At 47.1% G+C, this 25,604-nt stretch overlaps 1 protein-coding gene across 2 annotated transcripts in view; it reads left to right on the top strand.

Moving 5' to 3' along the window:
- LOC127567029 (integrin alpha-6-like) overlaps nucleotides 1-25,604 on the top strand; it is a 185,347-nt gene that overhangs the window by 145,675 nt on the left and 14,068 nt on the right. For both annotated transcript variants that reach the window (XM_052009657.1, XM_052009656.1), the window contains 12 exons: nucleotides 573-668; nucleotides 5,467-5,528; nucleotides 7,615-7,790; nucleotides 7,906-8,055; nucleotides 9,399-9,511; nucleotides 12,632-12,815; nucleotides 14,581-14,664; nucleotides 17,458-17,537; nucleotides 19,783-19,860; nucleotides 21,263-21,365; nucleotides 22,568-22,738; nucleotides 24,841-24,954. In XM_052009657.1, the coding sequence (XP_051865617.1) occupies nucleotides 573-668; nucleotides 5,467-5,528; nucleotides 7,615-7,790; nucleotides 7,906-8,055; nucleotides 9,399-9,511; nucleotides 12,632-12,815; nucleotides 14,581-14,664; nucleotides 17,458-17,537; nucleotides 19,783-19,860; nucleotides 21,263-21,365; nucleotides 22,568-22,738; nucleotides 24,841-24,954 (1,411 nt within the window). The remainder of the gene's footprint in view (nucleotides 1-572; nucleotides 669-5,466; nucleotides 5,529-7,614; nucleotides 7,791-7,905; nucleotides 8,056-9,398; nucleotides 9,512-12,631; nucleotides 12,816-14,580; nucleotides 14,665-17,457; nucleotides 17,538-19,782; nucleotides 19,861-21,262; nucleotides 21,366-22,567; nucleotides 22,739-24,840; nucleotides 24,955-25,604) is intronic.

Genomic DNA, 25,604 nt, shown 5'->3' with positions numbered 1-25,604 from the left:
TGGTGGGGAAAGGAAATATCAACGTTTCAGGTCAAAACCCTACATCAGAATGGGATGCAGAGTGTTGCCCTGAAACGTCGACAATCCCTTTCCCCTCACAGATGCTGCTCGACCCACTGAGTTCCTCCAGCAGATTGTTTGTTGCTTCAGATTCCAGCATCTGCAGTCTCCATCTCCAGCCTCCCACCACCCCTCTCCTCTCCACCACAACAACAAGGGCGTTTCAGACTCCAGTACAGCTCTCATGGGACTTACCAACCTAGCCAGGCCCAACCTAGCCATATCCCTCAGGGCCCACTGTTTGCGGATGTGTAATCCCCCAGCATCCTGCCCCAATCAGTAGATAAAGCTCAGGGATCAACTTCCCTTGATTCTGGGCCTTCAAGTTTTGGGCGCACGCTGCTTCTGAGACTGCGAACAAATTGTAACTCTTGAAAGATGTCAGAAGAAAAAGGCGCACTGATAACAGCTGAGAAGTTCCAGCTCCTAAAACAAAGGTTAATAGACTGTGGTCAAGCCTGTGTTATCAGTTTTCCCCACGTGAGTTCTGAATCTTTGTCTTTTTTCCTCAGAGCATGTCCTGTCATTGATGTGACGGAGCAGGTTTACATCAAACCCCAACAGATTGACCTGGAGTTAAAGAACTGCAGGCGTGTCTCGGGGATCTGGTAAGAATCCATCTCAAAAAGGACAATGGAACCTAACGAGATGTTTCCCTGAAGCAAGGCAGCAGGAAACATCTGCTGTGGCTGCACTAGGGGTCATTTAGTCTGCTCTCCTTAAAAGGAAATTGTATTGCAATCTCCCGTTTACAGATTCTCCCTCTTGTTAAGAGTCCTAAAAAGGAGAAGGAAAAAGAGAAGGCTGAGGGGTGTGGCTTGATTAAGGCTTTCAAAATTATGAAAGATTAGATGCAGAGAAAATGCTTCCTCTTGCAGGTGAATCCAAAACTAGGGCTGTAAATATAATAAATCCAGTTGACGTTTCTAGAGAAAATTCTTTCTGCAGAGAGTGAGGGAACTCACTAATATATGAGGTGAATAGTAGTGATGGATTAAAAGGGGAACGAGGTGTAAGTGAGAAAGAAAGGAATGGAAGGAAATGCTGAGGGGGTGGAGAGTGGAGGGAGGACGCTCATGTGGAACATAAATACCAGTTGGGCCGCAGGACCTGTTTCTCTGCTGTACATTCCATGTGATTCGATGTAAAGAAGAGATCCCTGTGGCTCAGTGATTAAATGCTCAGCTCTGTACTAAAGCTGGTGAGCCAGCTAAAGAGGGAAGGTCGACCTCAGGTCTTTGCTCAGAATTGGCCTCGGCCCCTGGTCTGAGGTAAAAATCAGCCTTGTTCGGTGTGCATGGACACTTCCCAGTGATCCCCGGTATACTGGGTGAAGATTTGTTGGGGAAGGAGTGAGTGCAGGTCAAGAGGGAAGGAGATTCACCCCCCTGCACTTTCTCTAACAAAATTGTCAGTCTGTTCATAAAGAATGGGTTAGAGATTTCATTATACAGAGTTGATCATTTTCCCATGTGATCAGGCTTAGTTCTGGGCCACCCATGCTCAAACTAGCCCATTTATCACCTTGCATATGAAGAATAACAACTCAGGCTGGCTACACAGAGGCTGCTTGTACCCAAGGAAGTGTGTCCCACCAGCTGTCCACACCTTGAAGGAAGGAGGGGGAAACCCCCTCCCATTTCACTTCATGCTGGGCTCCTGCACCAAGATCCTGTTTACAGGTTAAAGTACACATGGGTATTACTGTCAGCATCACAGTGAAGATCTGCGCAAATCATGCACCGCAGAGCAGCGATAGCAAGAGGGAGGGTGTGGCATGTCAACACTTTAGCGCTGAACTTGTGTTAGGCTGGTGAAGCTGGTGTAATAGCCACATTTCAGATGCAAGCATTTTCTACAACTGCCACCATGCTTGCAGTGACGTGTTTTTAACCCTTCAGTTGCACTGAGAGGTCTTCTAATTTGAAAAATGATGAGCTCCTGCCAACTGCATTTTGTGCACAATGAGTGTTCCATTCATTAGCGCGGAGGGAGAGCCAGCAAGGTGCTACAGCTCAGTGCCATTCCTGGAAGTGACTGAAGAATGATGCCACAGGAAGCTAAGGCTAAGCAGGAAAGCTGTGCCGTCTCCTGGGTGAGGACCAACAAACCAATGTGAGATGCTGTCAACGAAATGGAAGGCATCAGATTTGTATGCTTGCTCGACAGACATCACCAATGTCAGCTGGTTTGGTGACCAAGGGTTGATCCAGCAGATGAAATTTTTGCAGGGCATCACTTTTGCCAGTAAAGCAGCAGGAGAGGAGTCCACAGGCCTGCAGGAGGACGCAGGCTGAGATGTGAAGGATGTTATGATATCAGTATGGAACTGGTGGGTGACCGCACTGATACACAATGGTGGAAATGGATGTCCTCATCTCTTTCATTTGAGGACCATCATCTGAAACACCCGTTTTTGAAGGGGTAGAATGATTGGAAAGCCAAAGGTGCCTTTTGCAAAGTTGGCTTGAGATATCTTTATGCCAGAACGCTGGTGAAACAAGGATCAGGCTACATCAGAATGACTCATGAATGTGCAAAGAAGCAGCATTTCAAGTGGTTCAGTTTCACTCAGTGTGTCGCTTTACCAAACTGCTCAGTGTATCACTCTCCCCAACACTCAGTGTATCACTCTCCCCAACGGTCAGTGTATCACTCTCCCCAACACTCAGTGTATCACTCTCCCCAGCTGCTCAGTGTATCGCTCTCCCCAATGGCTCAGTGTATCGCTCTCCCCAACGGTCAGTGTATCGCTCTCCCCAACGCTCAGTGTATCGCTCTCCCCAACGCTCAGTGTATCGCTCTCCCCAACGCTCAGTGTATCGCTCTCCCCAACGCTCAGTGTATCACTCTCCCCAACGCTCAGTGTATCGCTCTCCCAATGGCTCAGTGTATCGCTCTCCCCAACGGTCAGTGTATCGCTCTCCCCAGCTGCTCAGTGTATCGCTCTCCCCAACGGTCAGTGTATCACTCTCCTCAACGGCTCAGTGTATCACTCTCCCCAACGCTCAGTGTATCACTCTCCCCAATGGTCAGTGTATCACTGTCCCCAACGGCTCAGTGTATCGCCCTCCCCAATGGCTCAGTGTATCGCTCTCCCCAACGGTCAGTGTATCGCTCTCCCCAACGGCTCAGTGTATCGCTCTCCCCAACGGTCAGTGTATCGCTCTCCCCAACGGTCAGTGTATCACTCTCCCCAGCCGCTCAGTGTATCACTCTCCCCAACCGCTCAGTGTATCGCTCTCCCCAACGGTCAGTGTATCACTCTCCCCAACGGCTCAGTGTATCACTCTCCCCAACTGCTCTTCATGTGATTCATGGCTCATTTGCCACTTTAGCCAGCTAGCCTATGGCCTCTCCTCAGGGGTGGCCTTGAAGGAAGAGGAGTGGTTTGGCCAGCAGCACTTCACCACGAGCCTGTTGTAGTTTAGTTGGCTGTTGTGGTGTTTTGAACTATGGATGCCCAGTATTGTGTTGGCTGCCTGGCCCTGCTCATGGTTGCTTGATAGCTTATCCATGTCATTGGCCTGATCCGTAAGTGCTACAGGCATCCTGGCCAGTTCCTCTTAGTTCTGGCAGAGCTGACCTCTGCATTGCAACATCCCTGCGTCTAGTAGTCTCCATGCTGCTCACTGATCCTTGCTATGTAGCTCACACAGACTCAAGTGTACATGGTGCTGCTCAGTTTACATTTGTAGGGGGGCCACGTTACAGGCTGTTTCGCTCCTCAACCTGAAGAATAATACCGAGATATCGAGCGTACATGGAGTGCTGGCGACATCTTGCAGTTTCAGTGATGGGCGGCAGGCTGCCACTTAAACAGAGTACATCTGGTGAGGGGGCTTGCAAGTCATGTGAAGCTGCTTGAAGTGTTGTTGCTGCCCACACGGTTTTGCAATTGCAGCTGCTGCATGCACAATTCTCCCAGTCATTGCCAGTCATTCATTGCACTGGCTCTCTCATGTCGGGACTGCACAGCTTATGTTCTGCATGCTCTAGCAGGTAGTAGGTGGAGACTTAGAGTCAAATGGGCCTGACTTTCCTGCATGTTTCCCTGTGCGTCAGTGCTATTAGCTTATTTTATTAAATCTGACATAATTTTCCTTTCCCATTCCAGGACCTGTGGGTTTAGGAGACTCCAAAGAGCCTTTCAGTGATTTCCTTCCCATGAGTGTTAAGGGACAGAGGCAGGGATGTGGAATTGGGTCACAAATAAGCTATGATCTGATTGAATGGCAGAACAAGTCTGAGGCTCTGAGTGGCCTGTTCCTACATGTACTAAATGCTCTTTGAGGATGGGAGAGGTGGGAGTAAAGGAGGTGGGGCGCTATTATTGATCTTCTTCCCCCTTTTAATTAACTCCCTCGATCAGCTCTTCCAGAGCTGACGCCAACAAACCTGGATGATCTCAGTCTTGTAATCTCCCTTGCAAAGCAGACCTGCAACCGGCACAGCCACTGACAGTGCCCAGGGGTCAGGGTGGATGCCGGCTGCTGTCAGTGACTGGACTGGTTGGCTCTACAACTGCACTGGATGGCCCAATGTGTGGCTACTTGCAGAGCTCCTGCCGGCAATAAACGGGCAGACTAACGAGCGCTTGGGAAGGCTGGTTAACCCTCACATGACTCCAGGGTAGACAGAGAGGGAACTGAGTCTGGGGTAATTCTCTGACCTCTGAATTTTCTGTGATGGAAATGACAGTCCTGCCAAGTATGACATTTTGGTCACTTGGTATTTAAGCAATGACCTTGCCCTACTCCTAAGCCAAGCCAAGGAGCACTCTCAAAATGCAATTTGAATAGCATGTGATCAGGTTCACCTTTTATTGCATATTAAAAGACCCACACAGCTTTCAATGTACATACATGCTGCCTCTTTTTCTCAGATCTGTTCCAATATAGTGTCATCTGCAAACTTCCAATGCATCCGGGACATGCCCTCTTGTTACTCCCATCGGGGAGGAGGTACAGGAGCCTGAAGACCCACACTCAACAATTTAGGAACAGCTTCTTCCCCTCCGCCATCAGATTTCTGAATGGTCCATGAACCCATGAACACTACCTCATTATTTCTTTTTTTTGGCACTATTTATTTATTTTTGTAATTTATAGTAATTTTACGTCCTTGCACTGTACTGCTGCTGCAAAACAACAAATTTCACACCATCTAAGTCAGTGATAATAAATCTGATTCTGATGAGTATCAAAGATTGGAATTGAAGCAATGCCACTGACCATGGCATGCTTTACCATTCAAAGTACGCCCCACAGAATTGCTGCTGGATTAGGATATACCTGTTGCCGTTGAACCTTAGGAACTGAGAGCAGGGTAGGAATCCACAGTGTTAACGATTATGTTTCAGTGGTTGTTTATGTTCTAATTTACAATGTTTTTTCTGTCCCACAGTATTGATGTCAGGGCCTGCTTCCTTTATAGATCGAAGCCTGAAACCTACAACCCCAGGATTGGTAAGTTCAACAGAATGGCCCGCGTCATCCACGTAGTGTTAAAATGAAAGGGGGTAATGGGGATTTCATGATGCATTAACTTATGTGGAAATCCACACGCCAAATGGGATGGGCAAAAGACTGAGCAGTTGCCAAACACCAGGGTTTACTATGGGGTTTTGAGTGCCAAAAGGTTGCCATTGAGAAAAAAGTTGGCACAGGTTGTTGAGGTCGATCATTTCTTTCAACTTCTGCTGTACACGACGTAAAAGGAGCAGACATCGCAACAGGGAAGGAAAGAAAATGGCATCGTGCAGCATCTCCTAAAATGTCCAGATTCCTGTGAAGTGTTGTAATGGTTGTTAAGCTGGCAAAGGCAGCAGCAATTCTTTGCGCACAGTAAAACTCTTGCTAACAGCAATAAGTTAAATGACTATTTGATCTATTTTGTGTGAGGAACAGACATTGGCCAAGGCACTAGAGCAAAACCCCAGTTTTTCTTGAATCCTTCTCAGGGGTCAGTAAGATCCATTTGACTCAGTGGAACTGACAGACAGGACCTTGGCTTATCTTCTCCAGTAATGCAGTGCATTTTCTGACCAAACTATGTGCACATATTCTGAAGAGCGGCTTTGAGCTCACATCATTCAAACTCTGAGGCAAGTCTACTGGCAACTGGGCCAAGCCAGCACTTGCTGTGGAACTGCATGCCCTGCATGTGTTGCTGGGGTGGCATTACTGGGTCCCATTGACTGGTGATGGAGCAATTATGAAGTGGCAGAAAGTAACTCTTCGAACCTTCACTTACCATTTACACCCCTCTGCTAGGACTGTCAGGCCAGAGGATCTAGCTGAGGAGCAGTGCTTTATGGAAGTGTGATATGGTGGCCAAGTTTTGCCATCTTCTCTGGGCATAGCTGGCAGAGTTGAGCTGTTACACCATATAGTGCAGAATCCTGCATTCTCATGGACGTAGTCTGTTTGAAGCAGGATATATTGTGACCGTGCCTTGCACCTTTGCGCTTGACCTGCCTATGGACCTCATTCAGTCCCAGCCCACAGAGGTGGAGAATGGGGAAGAAGTGGAGGAGCAGCTTGGCACCCAACCAGGCAGTGTCGCCTGGGAAAAGTGGCAGTCCCTCTACGCTGCAGTGCTCCCTTTCATGACGCCAGCCACTGGACCAGTGAGTGGAGTGTGTAGCACACTGCTGTCATTTTCACTATATTGCATGACAAGCAGGGAAAAAATGAGTGCCAAATAAATAACGTTTGGAATTAATTGAAATGGAAGACACGGGCCTTTTTATTTACATTTCTCGCACCGAGTGTACAATGTGCCATTGCACACCTGACAGTGTGGTGTTCAAAGTTTCCTGCCTGTGTTTTCAACGTGTTATTCCTATTCCCTTTGTCTTCCTCTTGCAGCTTCTCACTTCTCAAAGCACTTAACATGCAATGGAGTTTCATAAACTTCTGCAGCCAAATGCATCAGCCATTTTGCGCAAAGCAAGATCCCACTAAAGTGGCGGCAAGGTGTGTTTTGAGGAGGGAACGTAATCCCCCTGTTCTTAACGTGGCGTGGAATTTTCAGCATCCACCTAAACCAGTGCTGGTTTGGGGTGAGAACCCACAAGCCTCTGGCACAGAGGCAAAAGCGCCAAGCTGGAGGTTTTCCTTATTTGCAAGAATTGATTTAAGGTGATGCCAAAAGGTCAGTGTTTCAGGTGTTCCCCGCTGGAGCGTGAACAGGGAGGTGGGTCGCAGAATCATCCCCACCCCCAACCTGCCTCCACCCCAATCTCTTCTTCAGCCAGGCTTCGTTGAAGGTAGAATTACTCTTGATCAATTGTAGGCCATCTTTTACGCGCAAACAACTTTTGATGTTTTAATAAGCAGTTCTATTTCTTTAAAAATTGCATTTCTGAAATGAACATACTTGGCATCAGTGTTGAAGGTGTGCAAGCATCACCCATCTTTTCAGTGAGGGTACCAGAAGGGGTGCTTCTGGAGAAACCAGTCCTGAACTGATTGACCAACGTGTCCACTTGTGTATTTGGTGGCGGTCACTGTGATATGTTGTACCATGTGCTGTTCTTGTTGCTTGCAGTTCTCGGGTTTACAATTGAGGCGGATTCGCTGAAGGTTGATGGGCAGAGACGGCGGCCTCCCCGTGTGTTCTTTCTGAAAAGGAAGCCCATTGATCCGGAGAACCAGTACACCGGGGAGGTGGTCCTGGGAAGGCAGGAGGAGTCTAACTGTATCAATGTCACAATGAAACTGCAGGTAAGGCTGAAAGCTACAGGTGGCACGAACATTGTAGAGGTGTGCTGCACTGGCTGCAGGCACACACGTGGATTGGAAGTGGGAAGCTGATGATCACCATTGCCTTGGTTGACAGGAGAACATCAGAGACAAGCTGCGGCCCATTCCGGTGACGTTGACTTATGTGATCAAGGAAGCCAAGCGCAAGAAGAAGCAGGCTGAGAGACAGCTGGCTAATTTGATGCCTGTCTTAAATGCTAACATCTCAAACACATTGAGGGAAGAGGTAGGTGCGCCTGAATCCTCTGCTCTAGATGTGCACAACACTGGGAGGGGGATTTCAGAATCAAAATGCAATTTGTTTGCCTGGACATAATCCCGAGACAAGATCGAATCACACCATGCCAACTGGAGGCCAAGGTGACCATTCTCGGGTCCAGGCGGTGGGCAATCGAGGGTTCTGCCCGAGCTGATTGCTTGTCCCTCTTCTGGGGTTATGTGTGCCCATGTGTCCCTGGAGAAGGAGCATGTGGTATCTACGGGTACATTGGGGGCATTCCGGGACCGGTGGGCACCTCAGAGGCTTGAATGCATTCTGGATAGAGATGATTGTGTTATAATTTGAGACAATTGACTGTAAATAGTGTGAATCGTGGGATACTGTAGTATTGTAATGATGTGATGCTGTCATCACTGAATAAACCTCCTTTGGAAAAGGGGGAAAAATGCCAACGGGGAGAATTGAAATTGATAATTAAGTAAATTTTCAATTAGAACTCCAGTAATGGTCACTGTGCAACTGCCAATTGTCTGGTTCACTGATGTCCTTCTGGGGAGGAAATCTGCTGTCCTTACCTGGTCTGGCCTATGTTCCCTCTTAACTGTCCCCTGAAATGGCCCAGCAAGCCACTTTGTTCAAGGGCAATTAAGGCTGAGCAAAAAAATGCTGGCCTTGGCCACATCCTATGAATTAATTTAAAAAAAACCTACATAGGTAATCCATGTAGTCATTCACCCCACTGGTGGGTTGAATACTTTGGAGAGAATTGGTGACAGTGTTCAATGATTTGAATGGGTCTTTTCTGCTGCTTTTCTTGCTGTGGTTTCAACATTAAGAAAGAAAGACTTATATTGCCACAGCACCTTTCATGATCCCAGGTTGTCTCAAAGCCCTGTAGAGCCAATCAAATATCTTTAAAGCATAGTTATGATTGAAATTGGGACATGCAGCAACTAAACTACACACGGCAAACACCTACAAAAAGCCTGGTGCTGATGGCCAGATTATCTATTTTACTAATGATGGATGAAGGACAAATATTGGTCAGGGGTCTTGGAGCTTCCCTGCTCTTCTTTCCAAGTACTGTGGAATGTTTCATGCCCACCCCAGAGAGTAGATGGGTTCTTGGTCTGCCTATCCATTCAACAGGCAGCAAGAGTGCAGAGCTCCCTCGGTACTGCACTGGAATGTCAGCTGAGATTTCGGCAGTCAAGTCTCAGAGTGGAACTTGACCCTCAGACCTACTGACGCAAGAGCGCTTTCAAGGCTGATGTAGCCACCAGGTCAGACTTTAATGGTTGCAAATCAAATTGTACTTTGCTGACAGGTCTCCTGTTGTCTGCTTGCAGGTGAATTTCCTAAGGGAAGGTTGTGGGCCCGATAAGATTTGTCAGAGTAATCTACGGTTGAATTATACATTTGGCACCAGGGACGATAATGATGTTTTCCATCCATTGCCTCTGTACGTAGAGTTCCTTTTATTGTATATTCCTATTTATATCTGCAGTATTGTAAAGGTCATGTGTAAGTTGCATGCTTTTTGTTGGTATCTCACTTACTTCCTGTCATACTTTTCCGACTCTGTGTACAATGCGGAGGAAATCTGAGAACAATACCTCAAAGATTAAATGTACATTCGGACCTTCGGCAAATATCACATTTGCCTCTTACTGCATGCTCCTGCTGTGCCTTGTTCAGTTACTATTTCAATCACATCACTGACCGTCATGTTGTTCTGTCACTGTGAAACTCAGCTCTTCACAGCAGTGAGTTCAACCTGGCATCTGAGGAAGAGGGCAGTGTTACTGACTTAATGCAGCCTGCCCAGCTCAGGGTCCAACTTGAACCCATATTTAGAACCGTTGGTACCGTAGTGCCCTGTGGCCACCATCTCTGCTATCAAATTTGGCCCTGGGGTGAATCCTGCTTGCCCTCTTCCTGCTGCCACCTCTCATAACTTCTGCACGTCCCCTGTCCCACCCCAGCTTGCCATCTATGTCTTCTCCTTAAAGTCACTCTGGCCTGGGTACCTGCCCCGCACATCTCCTTTGAACTTTCCTCTTCTCACCTTAAATGCATGCCCTCTGGTATTAAACATTTTGACCCTGGGAAAAAGATACCGGCTATCTACTCTATCTATGCTTCTCATAATTATATAAACTTCCATCAGGTCTCCCCTCAGCCCCCGTAGCTCCAGAGAAAACAACCCAACTTTGTCCAACCTCTCCTTATAGCACATGCTCTCTAATCTAGGCAGCATCCTGGTGAACCTCTTCTGCACTCTCTCCAAATCCTCCACATCCTTCCTGTAATGAGGTGACCAGAATTGAATGCAATACTCCAGGTGCAGCCTAACCAGAGTGTTATAAAGCTGCAACGTTAGTCCTGACTCTTGAATTCAATACCTCAACTAATAAAAGCAAGCATGCTGTACGCCTTCTTTACCATGCTATGAACCAGTGCGGCCACTTTCAGGGAGCTATGGACTTGTACCCCAAGATCCCTCTGTACATCATGCTGTTAAGGGTCCTGCCATTAACTATATGCTTTCCCTTTACATTTGATCTCCCAAAGTGCAACACCTCACACCTACCTCGATTAAACTCCATCTGCTATTTCTCTGCCCATATCTGCAACTGATCTATATCCCACTGTGTCCTTTGGCAATCTTCTACACTATCCACAATGCCACTGATCTTTGTGTCATCTGCAAACTTACTAACCCACCCATCCATGTTTTCATCCAAGTCATTCACATATACCACAAGCAGCGAGGTCCCAGTGCAGATCCCTGCGGAACACCACTAGTCACAGACCTCCAGCCAGAATAAGATCCATCGACCACTACCCTCTGTCTTCTATGGGCAAGCCATTTCTGAATCCAAATGGCCAAATTACTGTGGATCGCATACCGACATAATAATGAAACTCGAGGCCCAACCACCACTAGCACTTGGTGGTCCTGATAGTACACGATCATTGTCGAGCATTAGTTCCCCAGTCAGCAGTGCCTCATTTCTCTTTCCCTTCCCATTCCCCTTCATGTTGGGACCCACTTCTCCAGGAGGCACTCAGCTGCTTGACCTGACCACCGATTTGCCTTTGATTGACTTGAATTGTTCATCTTCCCTGTTTTACCTGTCACTTTGCAGCTGCAGGAAGATAGTCCTAAATGTGGAGCAACAAACAAACTGCTGGAGGAACTCAGCGGGTCAGGCAGCATCTGTGAAGGGCAATGGACAGTTGACGTTTTAGATCAAGACCCTTCATCTAGAGTCCAGATGAAGGGTCTCGATTCGAGTAATCGACTATCCATTTCCCTCCACAGATGCTGCCTGACCCATTGAGTTCCTCCAGCAGTTTGTTTGTTGATCCATGTCCCAGCATCTGCAGCCTCTGGTGTCACCTAAGTGTGGAACACTATCCTATCATTTCAAACTTGAAGGTAGATGGCTGCCTTCTGTCACTTGCACTATACCAGATATAGTAGCGGCTGCCATTGTACTCTGCTTCCGAAACTCATATCCTTTGGAGTCAATGGAACCGAGTTTTGGAACTGGAGTATGTTGCATTCACTGGTGTATTTCAAGTCGTGTGCAAGTGACCAAGGACAACTTTCTATCCGCTAGTCTTCTGGTCCGCCAGTTGTCTTGGGATGGGTTTCTGAGAATCCACATGGGGGCAAGTACTCACCTAACAGCCTTTGGAAGCCGATCTGGGTTTTTCATGAGAAGCTTGGTAAATTATGATTAACCCTTTGGGAAATATAAAGACCACTGCTTGCAATAGAATGCGGGTTTTCAACTCAAACAAGATCACGGATCAGGAAGCATGCTAGAATCTTATGGTCATTATTGTATAAATAATTATTCTGAAATAAAACAAAATTATGCTTATGGATTCAAAATGTCAAATATCACAGACACATAAATGCTCCTAAGGTAAACAACATGAAGGAAATACATAACAGCTGGAATTTAAAAAAGATGGAAGGTGTGATACTATTTCTCATGTTTCTTTACAAACAAATAGAAATGACGGTCGATATTGGCTTCTTCCCACCCCTTCATCTCATGTTAATGATGTATCCTTCAATCCTTTACCTCTCATCTGTTTGCCCAGCTTCCCCTTAAATACATCCAAGTGAGTCACCTCAGCCACTTCCTGTGGGATCAGGCTTCCCATTCTCACCACTCTCTGGCATTTCTCCTGAATTTCCTGCAAGGTGTTTTAATATTTTTAAACCTTCTTTCCCATCTGAAATTTTCACCCTCTGCTTCATCATCTCAGTTCTGAGAACCTCTCTTACGATGTTAGGATGGGGGTGGGAAATAAGCAAGAAACTTGATATGTTTTCCTTTCTCTGCCAATTCCTTGTTTATGTTGCGTCGGCCTTCTCTTTTACCCACTTTTCCTGGACATGACGAGATGGAGTCATGTTTCCACCTCCCTTTCTGCATCACAATGCTCGGAATTATTAACATTGTGAAGGAGGAGGTGGCAGGCAAGAGTGCAGTTGTGAGTGTAACCTTACCTGAAGGGCAGTGGGTTATTTACTTATACTGCACCACCTTCATTGCAGAGATGAACAAAAAAGACAAGTGTTTTCCCTCAGTGACCAGAAGGACATTGCTTTGGAGATCAAAGTCACAAACTCACCGTCAGACCCCGGGAACCCAAGTAAAGATGGAGACGACGCTCATGAGGCTGTTCTAATTGCAAGCTTCCCAGACACACTCTCCTACTCTGCCTTCCGATCATCTCAGGTACAAGAAAATTCTCAGCTTCCCAACAGAAAAGCCTGAAGTTTTTTCCATGCGCGGTTATTTGGAGTACTGTATTATGACAGGCTGCAGACAGGTATAAAGCAATCACTTGGTACAGGTCCCTTTCAATTGAGAAGGCCCATGGTGTAGGTGCGGTGGTAGGTTCCTAGGCTGGTAGCCATGGTACCACAGATGTGTGGGCGACTCCCATCATAACAGCTTGGAGTTGAAATTCAAGCAATTAAGTACATTTAGAAAGCAAAGTTGTTAACAGTAACGTTGACCATAAAACTTCTGTGTTGTTCTAACAGCCCATTGTTCATTCCTTCAAGGAAAGAACTTGTCCTTGCCTTGACTGTACGTGGATCCAGACCCACTCACTGGTGGTTGACTTTTAACCAACCCCTGAAATGATCAGGGGCATGGGTCAGGAATGGACAATGACTGTCTTGCCACATCATGGGAATGAGCACAGGATCAGTAAACAAAAATGGTTGGCTGTGTTCATACCAAGCCTATGGCTTGTAGAGGGAAAGGCCAGCTTAGGCAGAGGAGGAGCTGCAGTGATAGATGGTTTCTAATGGGCAGCAGCTGCCTGTACTTTGGCACCAGTTTTGTTCAAACCTGGCAGCCTTATTTGGAGAGGCTGCAGGGGAACTGGATGATTCACAGCGTGAGAATGCACCAGCTCCTCAGAGGAAGAAAGGACCACGGCCACAGTAAGAGGCATTTCTCCTGCACATGGGGCCTTGATTCTGTACATGGGCTGGAACCTCTCGGAAAATATTGACACCAGATGTGAAAAAACAAAAAGCAAGACCAATACCCTTTGGTCAATGTTGACGTTGCTCACCTTAAACTTTCCAAAGTAAATTAGCAAACAGAACCTGGGTTCTAAGCTCCTCTGCTGCTGAATTACAGCCCCATTGGTCTATGACAGCTTTATGCTCAATATGAACCTCTTCCCATTGTTCTTTGTCTCACCTCCGTCACCACAATCTTCTCTCATTTTTCCTTCAGTTAGTTATCTCTCTTAGAGGTATCTATGCTGTTTGCCACAATTAATCCTTGCAAAAGTGCATTTCACACATGTACCATTCTCTGGGAAAAGAGGCTACTCCTGAATTGACTCTGTAATATTTATGTCCTCTGGGATTGAACTATTACAAGAATAAAGTAGGAAGGTGGAATAGTTGCCTTAAGAGGAAACATCTTCTTCACATCTACCCTACCAAACACTTTTTAAAACTTCTCTTTACTGGGGAAGAGAACCCCAGCCTTTCCTGATAGTTATAACCTCTCAGTTCTGGCATCATTTTTTGCCAGTGTTCTGGGCCTGTAATAGGCCTCAGATGTCCTAACACTGAGCCAAGTCATTGCACAGCCCAACTTATATTGAAGAAACATTCTCCTCATTTAACTGTTTAGTAGATTCTTTTCATTTGTTTAACGCAATATCCTAGTGAAACTCTTCACTGGAAATGAAATGACAGACAGCCTCTTCTGCCTCTTCCTTCTCCAAAGGAGTTTATCCCACCTGACGCCCTTTTCTCCTGAACACCACGGCCCCTTTAATCTTGGCTCAGACTTCCTCTCTCTTTCAAAGGAAGAAAGGCAATGATCAGTACTCAGACTGAACAAAGCATATGTAGTAAGACCTATGGACCAAAAGACTTCTCATTTCTAGTTGCTATGGAACATAGATAAGTGCATGAATAAAGCTGGCGACCCAAAAGGGTTAACGCATTTATGCCTCTTCTTCCAGGACAAGAACCTGGTCTGTGTGGCAAATACCAATGGCTCTCAGGCTGAATGTGAGCTGGGAAACCCCATGAAGCGGGACACTGAGGTATGCAAATGGGTCCATTTATTTTCTCCTGCCAGACATTGAGGAGCACGTTGTACTCTATCTTCACCCTGCAGTTCTCATCGAAGAAAATAAAAATTATTTTTAAAATGAAACTAATTAAAAATACATTAAAGCACGAAGGAATAATTCAAACATTGGAGTACCATAGGGAAAAAATAACTCACCTATTTCACTTCAGGCATCTTCAGGCTGGGAATGAATGGAAACTCCGCTCCTTATGTTAGATCTGGCCGGTGGAGGATTCAAGAAGCAGATATCCCAGTATAATGCCGGGGAATCCCAACACTCCTGGTTTCCGCCATGGACTCCACACGTAGTCCAGAGGCAGAAACAGATGCTCCGGCTCCTGTCACTCCAGACGTTTCAGAGTACCTCTGGACCTGTGTTACGTCTGGGATTTACTTCCCTGCGATCAGCTGAATAGCAATGTTTCCTTTCTGATCTGCCAGCCACAACTAGTGTAATTTGGAGCAGTCATGTGAAAGTGTGAGACTGATCAAACAGCACTGAGTAACAAAGGTAACCTTTACTCATAAAGTTGCAGACTTGCTGACATTGAGAATTTACGGGTTAGTTTGTCTGAGCAGATCCGTCCATCCTGCAGAGCTCACTATCTGCAGCCCAAATCCTAACTCACCCAAGTCACCCATTATGTCTCTGCTCACAAACCCACAGACGCTCCTGGTACATCCCTTATTTTAATTGCTCCACCACTGGCGGCCGTACCGTCAGCTGCCTGGGTGTATACTCTGGAATTCCCTCCTTAAACCTTTCTGCTCTTCTATCCCTCTCCCTCCACCCTTAAGATTTTCCTTCAAGCCCAGCTCCTTGACCAGACATTTGATCACAAGCCCTGTTATCTCCCTAAATGGCCTGAAGAAAGTCCCTCCATTGAAACGACTTAAGACATTTTATGACAATAAAAGATGCTATATAAATGCAAGCAGTTGTTGACAGATTGGGAGTTTTGACAGGACAGTGCGGAGGGAGCTTCACTCTGTGTCTGACCCCGGGAGTGTGTGATGGGACGGTGCAGAGGGAGCTTCACCCTGTGTCTGACCCCGGGAGTGTGTGACGGGACGGTGAGGAGGGAGCCTCACCCTGTGTCTGACCCCGGAAGTGTGTGACGGAACGGGGAGGAGGGAGCTTCACCCTGTGTCTGACCCCGGGAGTGTGTGATGGGATGGTCTGGAGGGAGCTTCGCCCGGTGTCTGACCCCGGGAGTGTGTGACGGGACGGTGCGGAGGGAGCCTCGCTCTGTGTCTGACCCCGGGAGTGTGTGACGGGACGGCGCGGAGGGAACCTCGCTCTGTGTCTGACCCCGGGAGTGTGTGACGGGACGGCGCGGAGGGAGCCTCGCCCTGTGTCTGACCCCGGGAGTGTGTGACGGGACGGCGCGGAGGGAGCCTCGCCCTGTGTCTGACCCCGGGAGTGTGTGACGGGACGGTGCGGAGGGAGCCTCGCCCTGTGTCTGACCCCGGGAGTGTGTGACGGGACGGCGCGGAGGGAGCCTCGCCCTGTGTCTGACCCCGGGAGTGTGTGACGGGACGGCGCGGAGGGAGCCTCGCCCTGCGTCTGACCCCGGGAGCCTGTGACGGGACGGCGCGGAGGGAGCTCGCCCTGTGTCCGACCCGGGAGTGGTGTGACGGGTACGGTGCGGAGGGGAGCCTCGCCCTGTGTCCGACCCCGGGAGTGTGTGACGGGACGGCGCGGGGAGCGTCACCCTGTGTCCGACCCCGGGAGTGTGTGACGGGACGGCGCGGAGGGAGCCTCGCCCTGTGTCCGACCCCCGGGAGCGTGTGACGGGACGGCGCGGGGGGAGCCTCGCCCTGTGTCCGACCCCGGGAGTGTGTGACGGGACGGCGCGGGGGGAGCCTCGCCCTGTGTCTGACCCCGGGAGTGTGTGACGGGACGGTGCGGAGGGAGCCTCGCCCTGTGTCTGACCCCGGGAGTGTGTGACGGGACGGTGCGGAGGGAGCCTCTCCCTGTGTCTGACCCCGGGAGTGTGTGACGGGACGGTGCGGAGGGAGCCTCGCCCTGTGTCTGACCCCGGGAGTGTGTGACGGGACGGTGCGGAGGGAGCCTCCCTCTGTGTCTGACCCCGGGAGTGTGTGACGGGACGGTGCGGAGGGAGCTTCACCCTGTGTCTGACCCCGGGAGTGTGTGACGGGACGGTGCGGAGGGAGCTTCACCCTGTGTCTGACCCCGGGAGTGTGTGACGGGACGGTGCGGAGGGAGCCTCACCCTGTGTCTGACCCCGGGAGTGTGTGACGGGACGGTGCGGAGGGAGCCTCAACCTGTGTCTGACCCCGGGAGTGTGTGATGGGACGGTGCGGAGGGAGCTTCACCCTGTGTCTGACCCCGGGAGTGTGTGACGGGACGGTGCGGAGGGAGCCTCACCCTGTGTCTGACCCCGGGAGTGTGTGACGGGACGGTGCGGAGGGAGCCTCACCCTGTGTCTGACCCCGGGAGTATGTGACGGGACGGTGCGGGGGGAGCTTCACCCTGTGTCTGACCCCGGGAGTGTGTGACGGGACGGTGCGGGGGGGAGCCTCACTCTGTGTCTGACCCCGGGAGTGTGTGACGGGATGGTGCGGAGGGAGCCTCACCTTGTGTCTGACCTGTTTTTTTTCCCTTTTATTTCTTTTTTTTACTGTACCTGCCCCATTGGGTGTTTGATGGGACCAGTGTAAAAGATATTCTTCTGGACAGTTGCTGATTGCAGAGTTGCTTGGTGCAGGTGTTAAATGATGCTACATTCTTTATCTGCAGGTCACATTTTACCTGATCTTAAGCACTGCCACGATCACCATCGAAACCACCACCCTGCCAATTATTCTTCAGCTCACAACGTGAGTGTTGTTTTGATCTTGAAAATCAATCACGTGATGTGACTTTCAATGTCATGGGGGAATTATGTCATGTATTTCTCCCTGGTCCGGTGTTGCCAGACTATACAGTTAGTGTGGCTGGAATTAAAACTAAAAAAATCCTGGAAGAATTCGACATCTGTAAAGACAAAAGAATGACTGACATTTTCAGTGCATTAAGAAAACTTGAATTCAATGATTGGCGACACAGAGACTGCAGATGTTCAGTCCAGCTGAAAGGTCTCCACTCGAAATGTCGACTTTCCATTTCTCTCCACAGACGCTGCCTGACCCGCTGAGTTCCTCCAGCAGTTTGTTTGTTGCTCTTGAATTCAGTGTTTGTTGCCTTGCTGCAAATCAGGCAGCAGTGGGTGTTTTTTGAAGGACAGCATTAACCTTAAATCTGTCCTATTTCCAGTTATTAATTCACTGGCTGTGTACTTGCACCTTTTCCTTCCCTTTTGAGTGCAGATGTGGTCATCTCTGCAGCCTTAGCTGCCATCATCCTTCCTCAGCCAGTGCATGACACTGGTGTATGGGCTTGCTTCTGACTCTGTTAGAACCTCCAATTAAAGACATTATAGTAGGGCATGTAGAAAATTTCAAGGTAATCAGGCAAAGTCAATATGATTTTATGAAAGGAGAATCACATTTGGCCAATTAATTGGTGGATGTACTATACTTAGATTTCCAGTTGGCACTTGATAAAGTTCCACATTAACAGTTATTTTGTATTCGTCCCTAGCAATAAATAATAATATTCTGCTAGTTTTCCTAATTACTTGCTACACCCACATACTAACCTTTTGTGGATCATACACTGATCCCTCAGCATCTCAGACCTCTGCAATCTCTCACCCTGTTGATAACAGTTTTTTAAAATTTTTTCCTGCCAAAACAGAGCATGTCACATTTCCCACATACAAAATTGAGAGGTTATGCTTTAGAGACCTCATCTGGAGTATTGTTGATTATTGCTCTCCTTATTTAACAAGGGATATAAATGTGTTGGAAGCAGTTCCGTGAAGGGAAAGGGATGGTCAATGTTTTGGGTCGAGGCCCTTCATCAAAATATTGAATTTTCCAGCTTCAGGTAACCCACACCCCCGGTGCTGCTTTCTCTCTCCTGGTTTTGCTACACCACCCCACCCGTCACCCTGTTGCGTTCCTCTCCTCCACCTGCCCCCCATCCCCCCTTATCTGGTTCCACTTATCACCTTCCTTACTGATTACATTCCAGCATCTGCAGCCTCTTGTGTTTCCACTTAGCACCTTTCAGCTTCTGTCTCTCCCTCCCCCTCCCCTCTCCCCCAACTGGCCCCATCTGCCTGTTATCCCCCTTCCTCACCTGGTTCCACCTATCACCTGCCAGCTCCTGCCTCACCACTACCTTTCACCTCTTTATTATTGGCTACATCTCCTTTGCACTCTCAGTCCTGATGCAGGGTCTCGACACAAAACGTCGACCATCCCCCTGCCTCCACAGATGCTGCCTGACCCGCTGAGTTTTCTCCAGCAGTTTTTTTTTACTGGAATAATACCTGGAATGGGCAGGTTGTCTTATGAGGAAAGGCTGGACAGGCTAAGCTTGTATCCACTGGTGTTTAGGTGAGTGTGAAGGGACTTGACTGAAACGTGTACAATCCTGAAAGGTCTTGACAGGGTGGGTGTGGAGAGGGTGTCTCCTCCTGTGGGAGAATCTAGAACTGGGGGCCACTGATTAAAAATAAGGGATGACAGAGATGAGGGAAAACTTTTTCTCTCAAAAGGTCGCGGGTCTTCAGAACTCACTTCCTCAGAGGGGAGTGGAGTGTTTTTAAGGCAGAGCTAGATAAGCAAGGGGTGAAAAGTTACCAGGGAATGAACAGGAATGTGGAGTTGAGGGTATAGTCAGTTCAGCCATAGTTTTATTGAATAGTGAAGCAGGCTTGAAGGGTCAAGTGGCATACTCCTGCTCCTGACTCTCAGTTCCCTTCCGTTGAAGGAGCCTGTTATCTGACAATTGCTGTAGTTCTGAAGTCTCTCAGCAGAGGGGAGTGTTGCCCTTGATGTCTTCTTTCCCTACTTGTACAAGGGCGCCACCTGCTGCCTGTTCACTATTACAGTATGGTTTTGATTATTTCTGATATTTTGGTAAAAATTGGAATGATAATTTTTGAATTTAATGATAATTTATCAATGTTATTATGATGAGGGTTCTGAAATTCTTAGTTGCTTCTTTTTACAGCATAAGTGAACAGAGCGACTTGAATCCTATCACAGCCGCTGCCCATGTCATGATTGTACTGCCACTCACCCTCTCTGGGTAGGTGCTTCTGTTTCAATAACATGTTCCTATTAGAATTCAGCTTATTATGTTGCAAAGGTGCCAGTTGTTTAAAAGACTAGTGTCAAAGTTCAGAGGGCCACACCGCAGGTTGGTTGCTGACTTCTGACTTGGATGTAAACCCAAAGAAGAGAGAAGGGATATGTGTTATGGGCTGCCAGCTTTGGACATTTTGCATGAAGTAAATTTGAGTAGTCTCATCCCAGAGCCCCACTGACATGCTCCATGGTACGAGAACTATATAGTCAAACAAAGTGCAGTCACAGTTAACAGGTCACTATTGTTGTTTGTGGGATCTTGCCATGTCTCCTTCAAAACTTTGGGAAGTTGTGAGACTGTGAGGGGTGCCATAGAGAGTATTCCTTTCTCATAGGATCCCACAAGCCTCAGGAGAATGAATGAACAGATGACCTTATATTAGTGACATGAGTTGAATAAACATTTGCCAGAACACTGGTCCAGGCTCTGCCACACTGTATCCCAGGACTTTTAATGTCTACATGAGAGAGTGGATTTGATGTCTCATTGGAAAGATGCCACCTCCGAAGAATCACCAAAGAGCGAGATTCATCTTTTAAAAAAATAGGCCAACAGGAGGTGGTGACTTTAAGAATGTAATCCAACATCAAGAGTTGCTGTCACTTTTGCTTTCAAAGTACACCACGCCCCAAAATAGATTACAAGGAATAATGGGCCATGGGACAGGCTTCAAGAAGTGGCTGAAAACAGAGGTGGAAAGGCAGGTCTTGAGGCAGAGGATGGAGAACCAGAGAGGGCAGTGGGGAGGGCATGTAGCAGGATAGGTGGATGGTTGAGGGTAGGTATGGGGGTGATGTTGATGGAGGAAGTTCTGGGAAAGTGTGGCCAAAATAACTGGAGGTGCTACTGTCAACATCGGGCAAACAGAAGGGGGAGGTAGGGAGGGCCAGTTGCAGGAGGAGATTCAAGGCTTCAAAGATTTTTAAAGAGGAAACAAGGAGTTTAAAATGCGATGCAATGGGGTCTGGGCAGCCAGTGTAGGTCAGTGTCGAGTTATAACAACCTCTCTGTGAGATACCATCGACTGCACATTCAGGTTTCCTGAATTACAAGTAATGCCTCTCCTTGCATCTAGCATTAACTGTTGAGTTTTGGGTGGTTAGGACCCCTCAGTCATCAAAGAGAGGAACCAATTGCCCCAATAGCCTGGATTACAACTTGGTGTGTTTGTACCAACTGGCAATGTCAGTGCCAGGTACCAACTGCCAGTCTGTTCCGTTGCCTTCTGATGTTCACCCTTATTAATGACTCGGTCACCGTTACTGCGAGATTACTCATTGGGAATGTGGAACAGTGTATTCAGTGGATTTTCTTTAATGCTGGCTCTTTCTGCCTTTCACAGATCTGTTACACCTAATTATGTCACTTTTGGAGGTGAAATAGTGGGAGAGAGTGCGATAAAAGTAGAAGACGCTGTGGGGAGCACTGTTGATTACGAATTAGCGGCAAGTATATAACACCCAACAGTTCTCACTTTTAGTTGTGGCTGGCTAATGTTTATCATCCATCCCACATTGTTTCTGAACCAAGGAGGCAGTTGCTTCAACCACATTGGCAGTGGGTACATGTAGGCTACACCAGGTAAAGTTGGCAGAGCCACTGAGTCTTTCGGACGATCTGGTAGTTTCATTACTGAGACTGGCTTTTTAATTCCAGATTTCTTTAATTGTTTTAATTTCAATTCCTGAGCTGTTACAGTGAGATGCAGACTCATCTCTCCAGGCCTTTGGATGCTAATCTAGTAACACAACCGCTGCACCACCTTACTCACTAATGACTGATGATTGAAGTTCAGCAACGGGAAGGGGTTTCTGCACGTTGGAATTCACTGAAGTGGGAAGGGATTTGACATGGAATAAGGATGGATTTGTTTCACTGATATCCCTTGTATGAGGGATAGGGAAATAATTTGGATTCTTGAATGCAGAAAATAGTTTGCAGTTTTTGGTTTTCCATAAGAAGGGAGTGGATGGAAAGTTAGTTTTGGCTGAATTCACTGATACAGCAAAGTTTTGCCCTCAAAGAGTATGGCCTAGATATAGTTGTAGTGTATCCATATATGGTTCCTTTGAATGAGACTACCCCTTGGGAATGTGTAATTAGTGAATTTATCCCCTTGTACATTGGAATTATATATTGGGATTACATTTGAAAGTTCTCTAGGATGTACTTTGATGATTTTTGTTCAATGGTTCAACTGATCATTTTAGCTTTTATAACTTGAAAATGACCTTCCTTCAGTGCTCAGATCCTTCAGACTGAATGCCGTTCAACTCATTCACCACGTAGTGTTCCCCCAATATCACAGGACCTTCCTGACCTCATCTGTTTCTGCAAAACAATCAGAAAGATTAAAAACTGCAGTAAAGGTGACTTCTAAATCATGTCTTTACCAAACAACTTGCAGCTTTTTCAGGAAGTTCTGTTACTATATTTTAACAGCCACATGGTGACAACTTTCCAACAAGAAACAGACAGGGGGAGGATGTTTGCTCTGAACAACTTTGATTTTGCTTTGGAACGGTGGCCTGTGAAAGAGATGGGAGGGGTTTGCTTGACCTGTTGTCAGCTGTGCTTGAATGTGGGGAGGAGAACCCCTGTGCACAGCACGAGCCAACGTTAACTGTCCACCTTCTCAACCCATCAGGTGCTGAACACAGGAAAACCTCTGAAAGCCTTGAGCTCTGCTTTCCTGAATATCCGATGGCCTCATGAGATCAGCAATGGCAAATGGCTGCTGTACCCAATGAAGGTAGAATTTGACGGTGACGAGAATACGCAGTGCTCTCCATTCCACGCTATCAACCCTCTTAACCTGGTAAGCTTCTCTGCAGAAGTGCCTGCCTCCCTTTGTGCACTGGCACAGACATGAAGAAGGAGAAAAGGTAGAATGGCCAGGCAGCTCACCCACTTTACGCTGTTAGATCAAGTCAGCATCTCTCCGACCAGTTGCATTTCCTGGACTGAAAATACCTCTGAGTGAAATTTAATGCTCGGGACTTGGTCATTGCTGAGAGAGAATCAATTTAAGTCCAAGGTATTAAAGCTACAAAGGCAATAGGGGTAGAGTAGTGGGGATTTTAACTTTCCCAACCTTGACTGCAAGGGGCTCAGATGGAGTGGAATTTGTTAAGTGTGTGCAAGATAGTTTCAGAGACTTTCTGCAGATAGTCCTGCCAGAGAAGGAGCTGTACTTGAAATTATTTTAGGAAATGAAACCAGGCAGGTATGTGGAAATGTCAGTTGGGGATCACATTGGCAACAGTGACCAACTGTGAGCTTCAAGGTATATAGAAAGGGATAAGGCTGGTCCTGAAGTTAAGATCCTAAGTTAAGAGAAGGCTGATTTTGATAGCACGAGAGCTGGTAGTTTTGTGGTCATCATTATTAAGGTGAACTGGTGCTTTTTCCAGATTATTATCTGAGTTTAAATTCCACAGCTGCCATTGAGATTTGAACTCAGGCCCCTGATTGTTAAAGATTCTATCAGACGGGACCAAAAATACCCAAACATCTGTTCTTGGACGACTCCAACCGGCAACAAGTAGATATTCTCAACAAGCCATTGAGGGCTGTGCTCAGCCCCAGGACTTGGTAATAAAAGGACAAATGAAGGAATCTTTACGAAACATAGTGGAGTACTGTGTCCAGTTCCCATCACCGTACCTCCAAACAGAATGTAAAGGGCCTCAACAGGTTACACTGGAGAGGGTGCAGAGGATATTCATCAGGGTGTTGCCTGGGATGGAGCGTTTTGGTTAGAAGGGAAGACTGGATAGGCTGTGGTTGTTTTCTGTGGGGTGGAGGAGGTTGAGAGGGTTACCTGACTGAGCTGTACAAAATTATGAGGGTTATAGACAAGTAGATAGTAGGAATCTTTTTCCCATAGCAGAGCTGTCAAAAACTAGAAGATATTGATTTAGGGGAAGGAGTAGGAGGGATAGAAGGGCTCTAAGGAAGAACTTCTTCACCCAGAGGGTAGTTATAATCGAGAACACTCTGCCTGAGGCAGAGACTCTCACAATATTTAAGAACTAGCTGGACCAGCACTTGAATCACCAAGTCAGAGATGACTACAGACCAAGTGCTGGTAAATGGGATAAGCATAGATGGGTATCTGAGGGTCAGCATGCAGTTATTGGGATGAAGAACTTGTTTCTGTGCTGTATGACTGTGACTAGACTGGTCCTGGGATGAGAGGTTTCAGCTACGTGGTTAGACTGGAGATGCTGAGGTTGTTCTCTTTGGAGCAGAGAAGGTTGAGAGGAGATACAAACAGAAAATGCTGGAGATACACAGTGGTATCTGCAGAGAGAAACAGATCGCTGAGCTGTAACTGCTGTGAGTTGCGGAGAAGGAGAAGGGGTGGAAAGAACAAAGGGAATGTCTGTGACAGGGTGGAGACCAAGAGAGACTGAATGACACAGTTAGTGTTGGTGCTGGCTGAGAGAAAGTAGTCAAGGCTTGTTACTCACAGCTGATCTGTCTGTTGGAGGTATAAACAGCAGATGGATGTGGAGAGAGGAAAAGCATTTGCTGGAACTGTAAAAGAGCAAAAACTGCAACTGCTGGAAATCTGAAACAGAGAGTTCAAAACAGTTTATCAGGGATTCTAAACAGGAATTGGATGGGCACTGGAGCGCCACAGGGAAAGGACTAGGGAATTTGACTGAAAGGATTGCTCTGCTGAAAGCTGACATGGAGCCAATGGGCCGAATGTCCTCTTTCTATTCTGCAGTGATTCTGTGCTTTGGTGTGCCAGTTCAGTGCACCACCCAAGTCACCTCACCACAGGTAATTGTGTTACCTGACTGTACACATGCACCAACATCTTTCTCAGTGGATGCTGGAATGAAGCTTATTAGAATTATAGAAGTAGGTTCGGCACAATTTGATGTCATCTTTCTTTTCTCCTGGCAGACATTTAGCAATAGAAGCCAAGCTAAACCTCGTGCAGAATGGCTACAGGGAGACAATGGAGACCAGCGACAAATGGTGGCTCACCAAACAGGAACAAAGAAGAGCCTGACCTTGGTAACTGACCAAACTGTTATACATGCTTGGTGAATGTAGGTAGAAGTGAACCAAAAGACGCAGCTGAGTGAAGTATTTTCCTCTGTCGCCCCAGAGGTAACCTCAGTCCATTGCCTTGTTCCAACACAGGTCTGATTTATCTATTGAGTTTAGTAACCAACCTCCACCCCAAACACCAATACCTAACTAACACTCTCCTGGTCACATGTATGATGCAGCCATGCCAATTATGATAATTTTGGCTATTGATTGGCTAAGATTGGAGTCACCCCTAAGCCCTCAAGTGTTTGAAAGTCATTTCCACCTCCAAAGTGAACAGGGAATGAAAGAAAAAGAAAATTAAGAGTTTAACTGTGAAGGACAAGAGGCATAGATTTAATATATGCTAAGTGTAAAAACGACAGCTAAAGTAGTTAAAAAAAGAAAATGGGTGAGTAACAACAGGCAGGTTACAAACCTCCAAGCAAAGCCCATCTTCAACTGAAACTGTCTTAATTGTTTACTTCCCAGCAGAGTTAACAATACAGTAATAATGTCTTTCCTGGAACTTTTAAGATTAGATAAGATTTCTTTATTAGTCACATGTACATCGAAACACACAGTGAAATGCATCTTTTGCATAGAGTGTTCTGGGGGCAGCCCGCAAGTGT

Source organism: Pristis pectinata, chromosome X (assembly GCF_009764475.1).
Source record: "Pristis pectinata isolate sPriPec2 chromosome X, sPriPec2.1.pri, whole genome shotgun sequence".
NCBI classification, from domain to species: Eukaryota; Metazoa; Chordata; class Chondrichthyes; order Rhinopristiformes; family Pristidae; genus Pristis; species Pristis pectinata.
The sequence above is the reverse complement of the archived record's forward strand: the minus strand, read 5'-3'. Positions and strand labels throughout refer to the sequence as shown.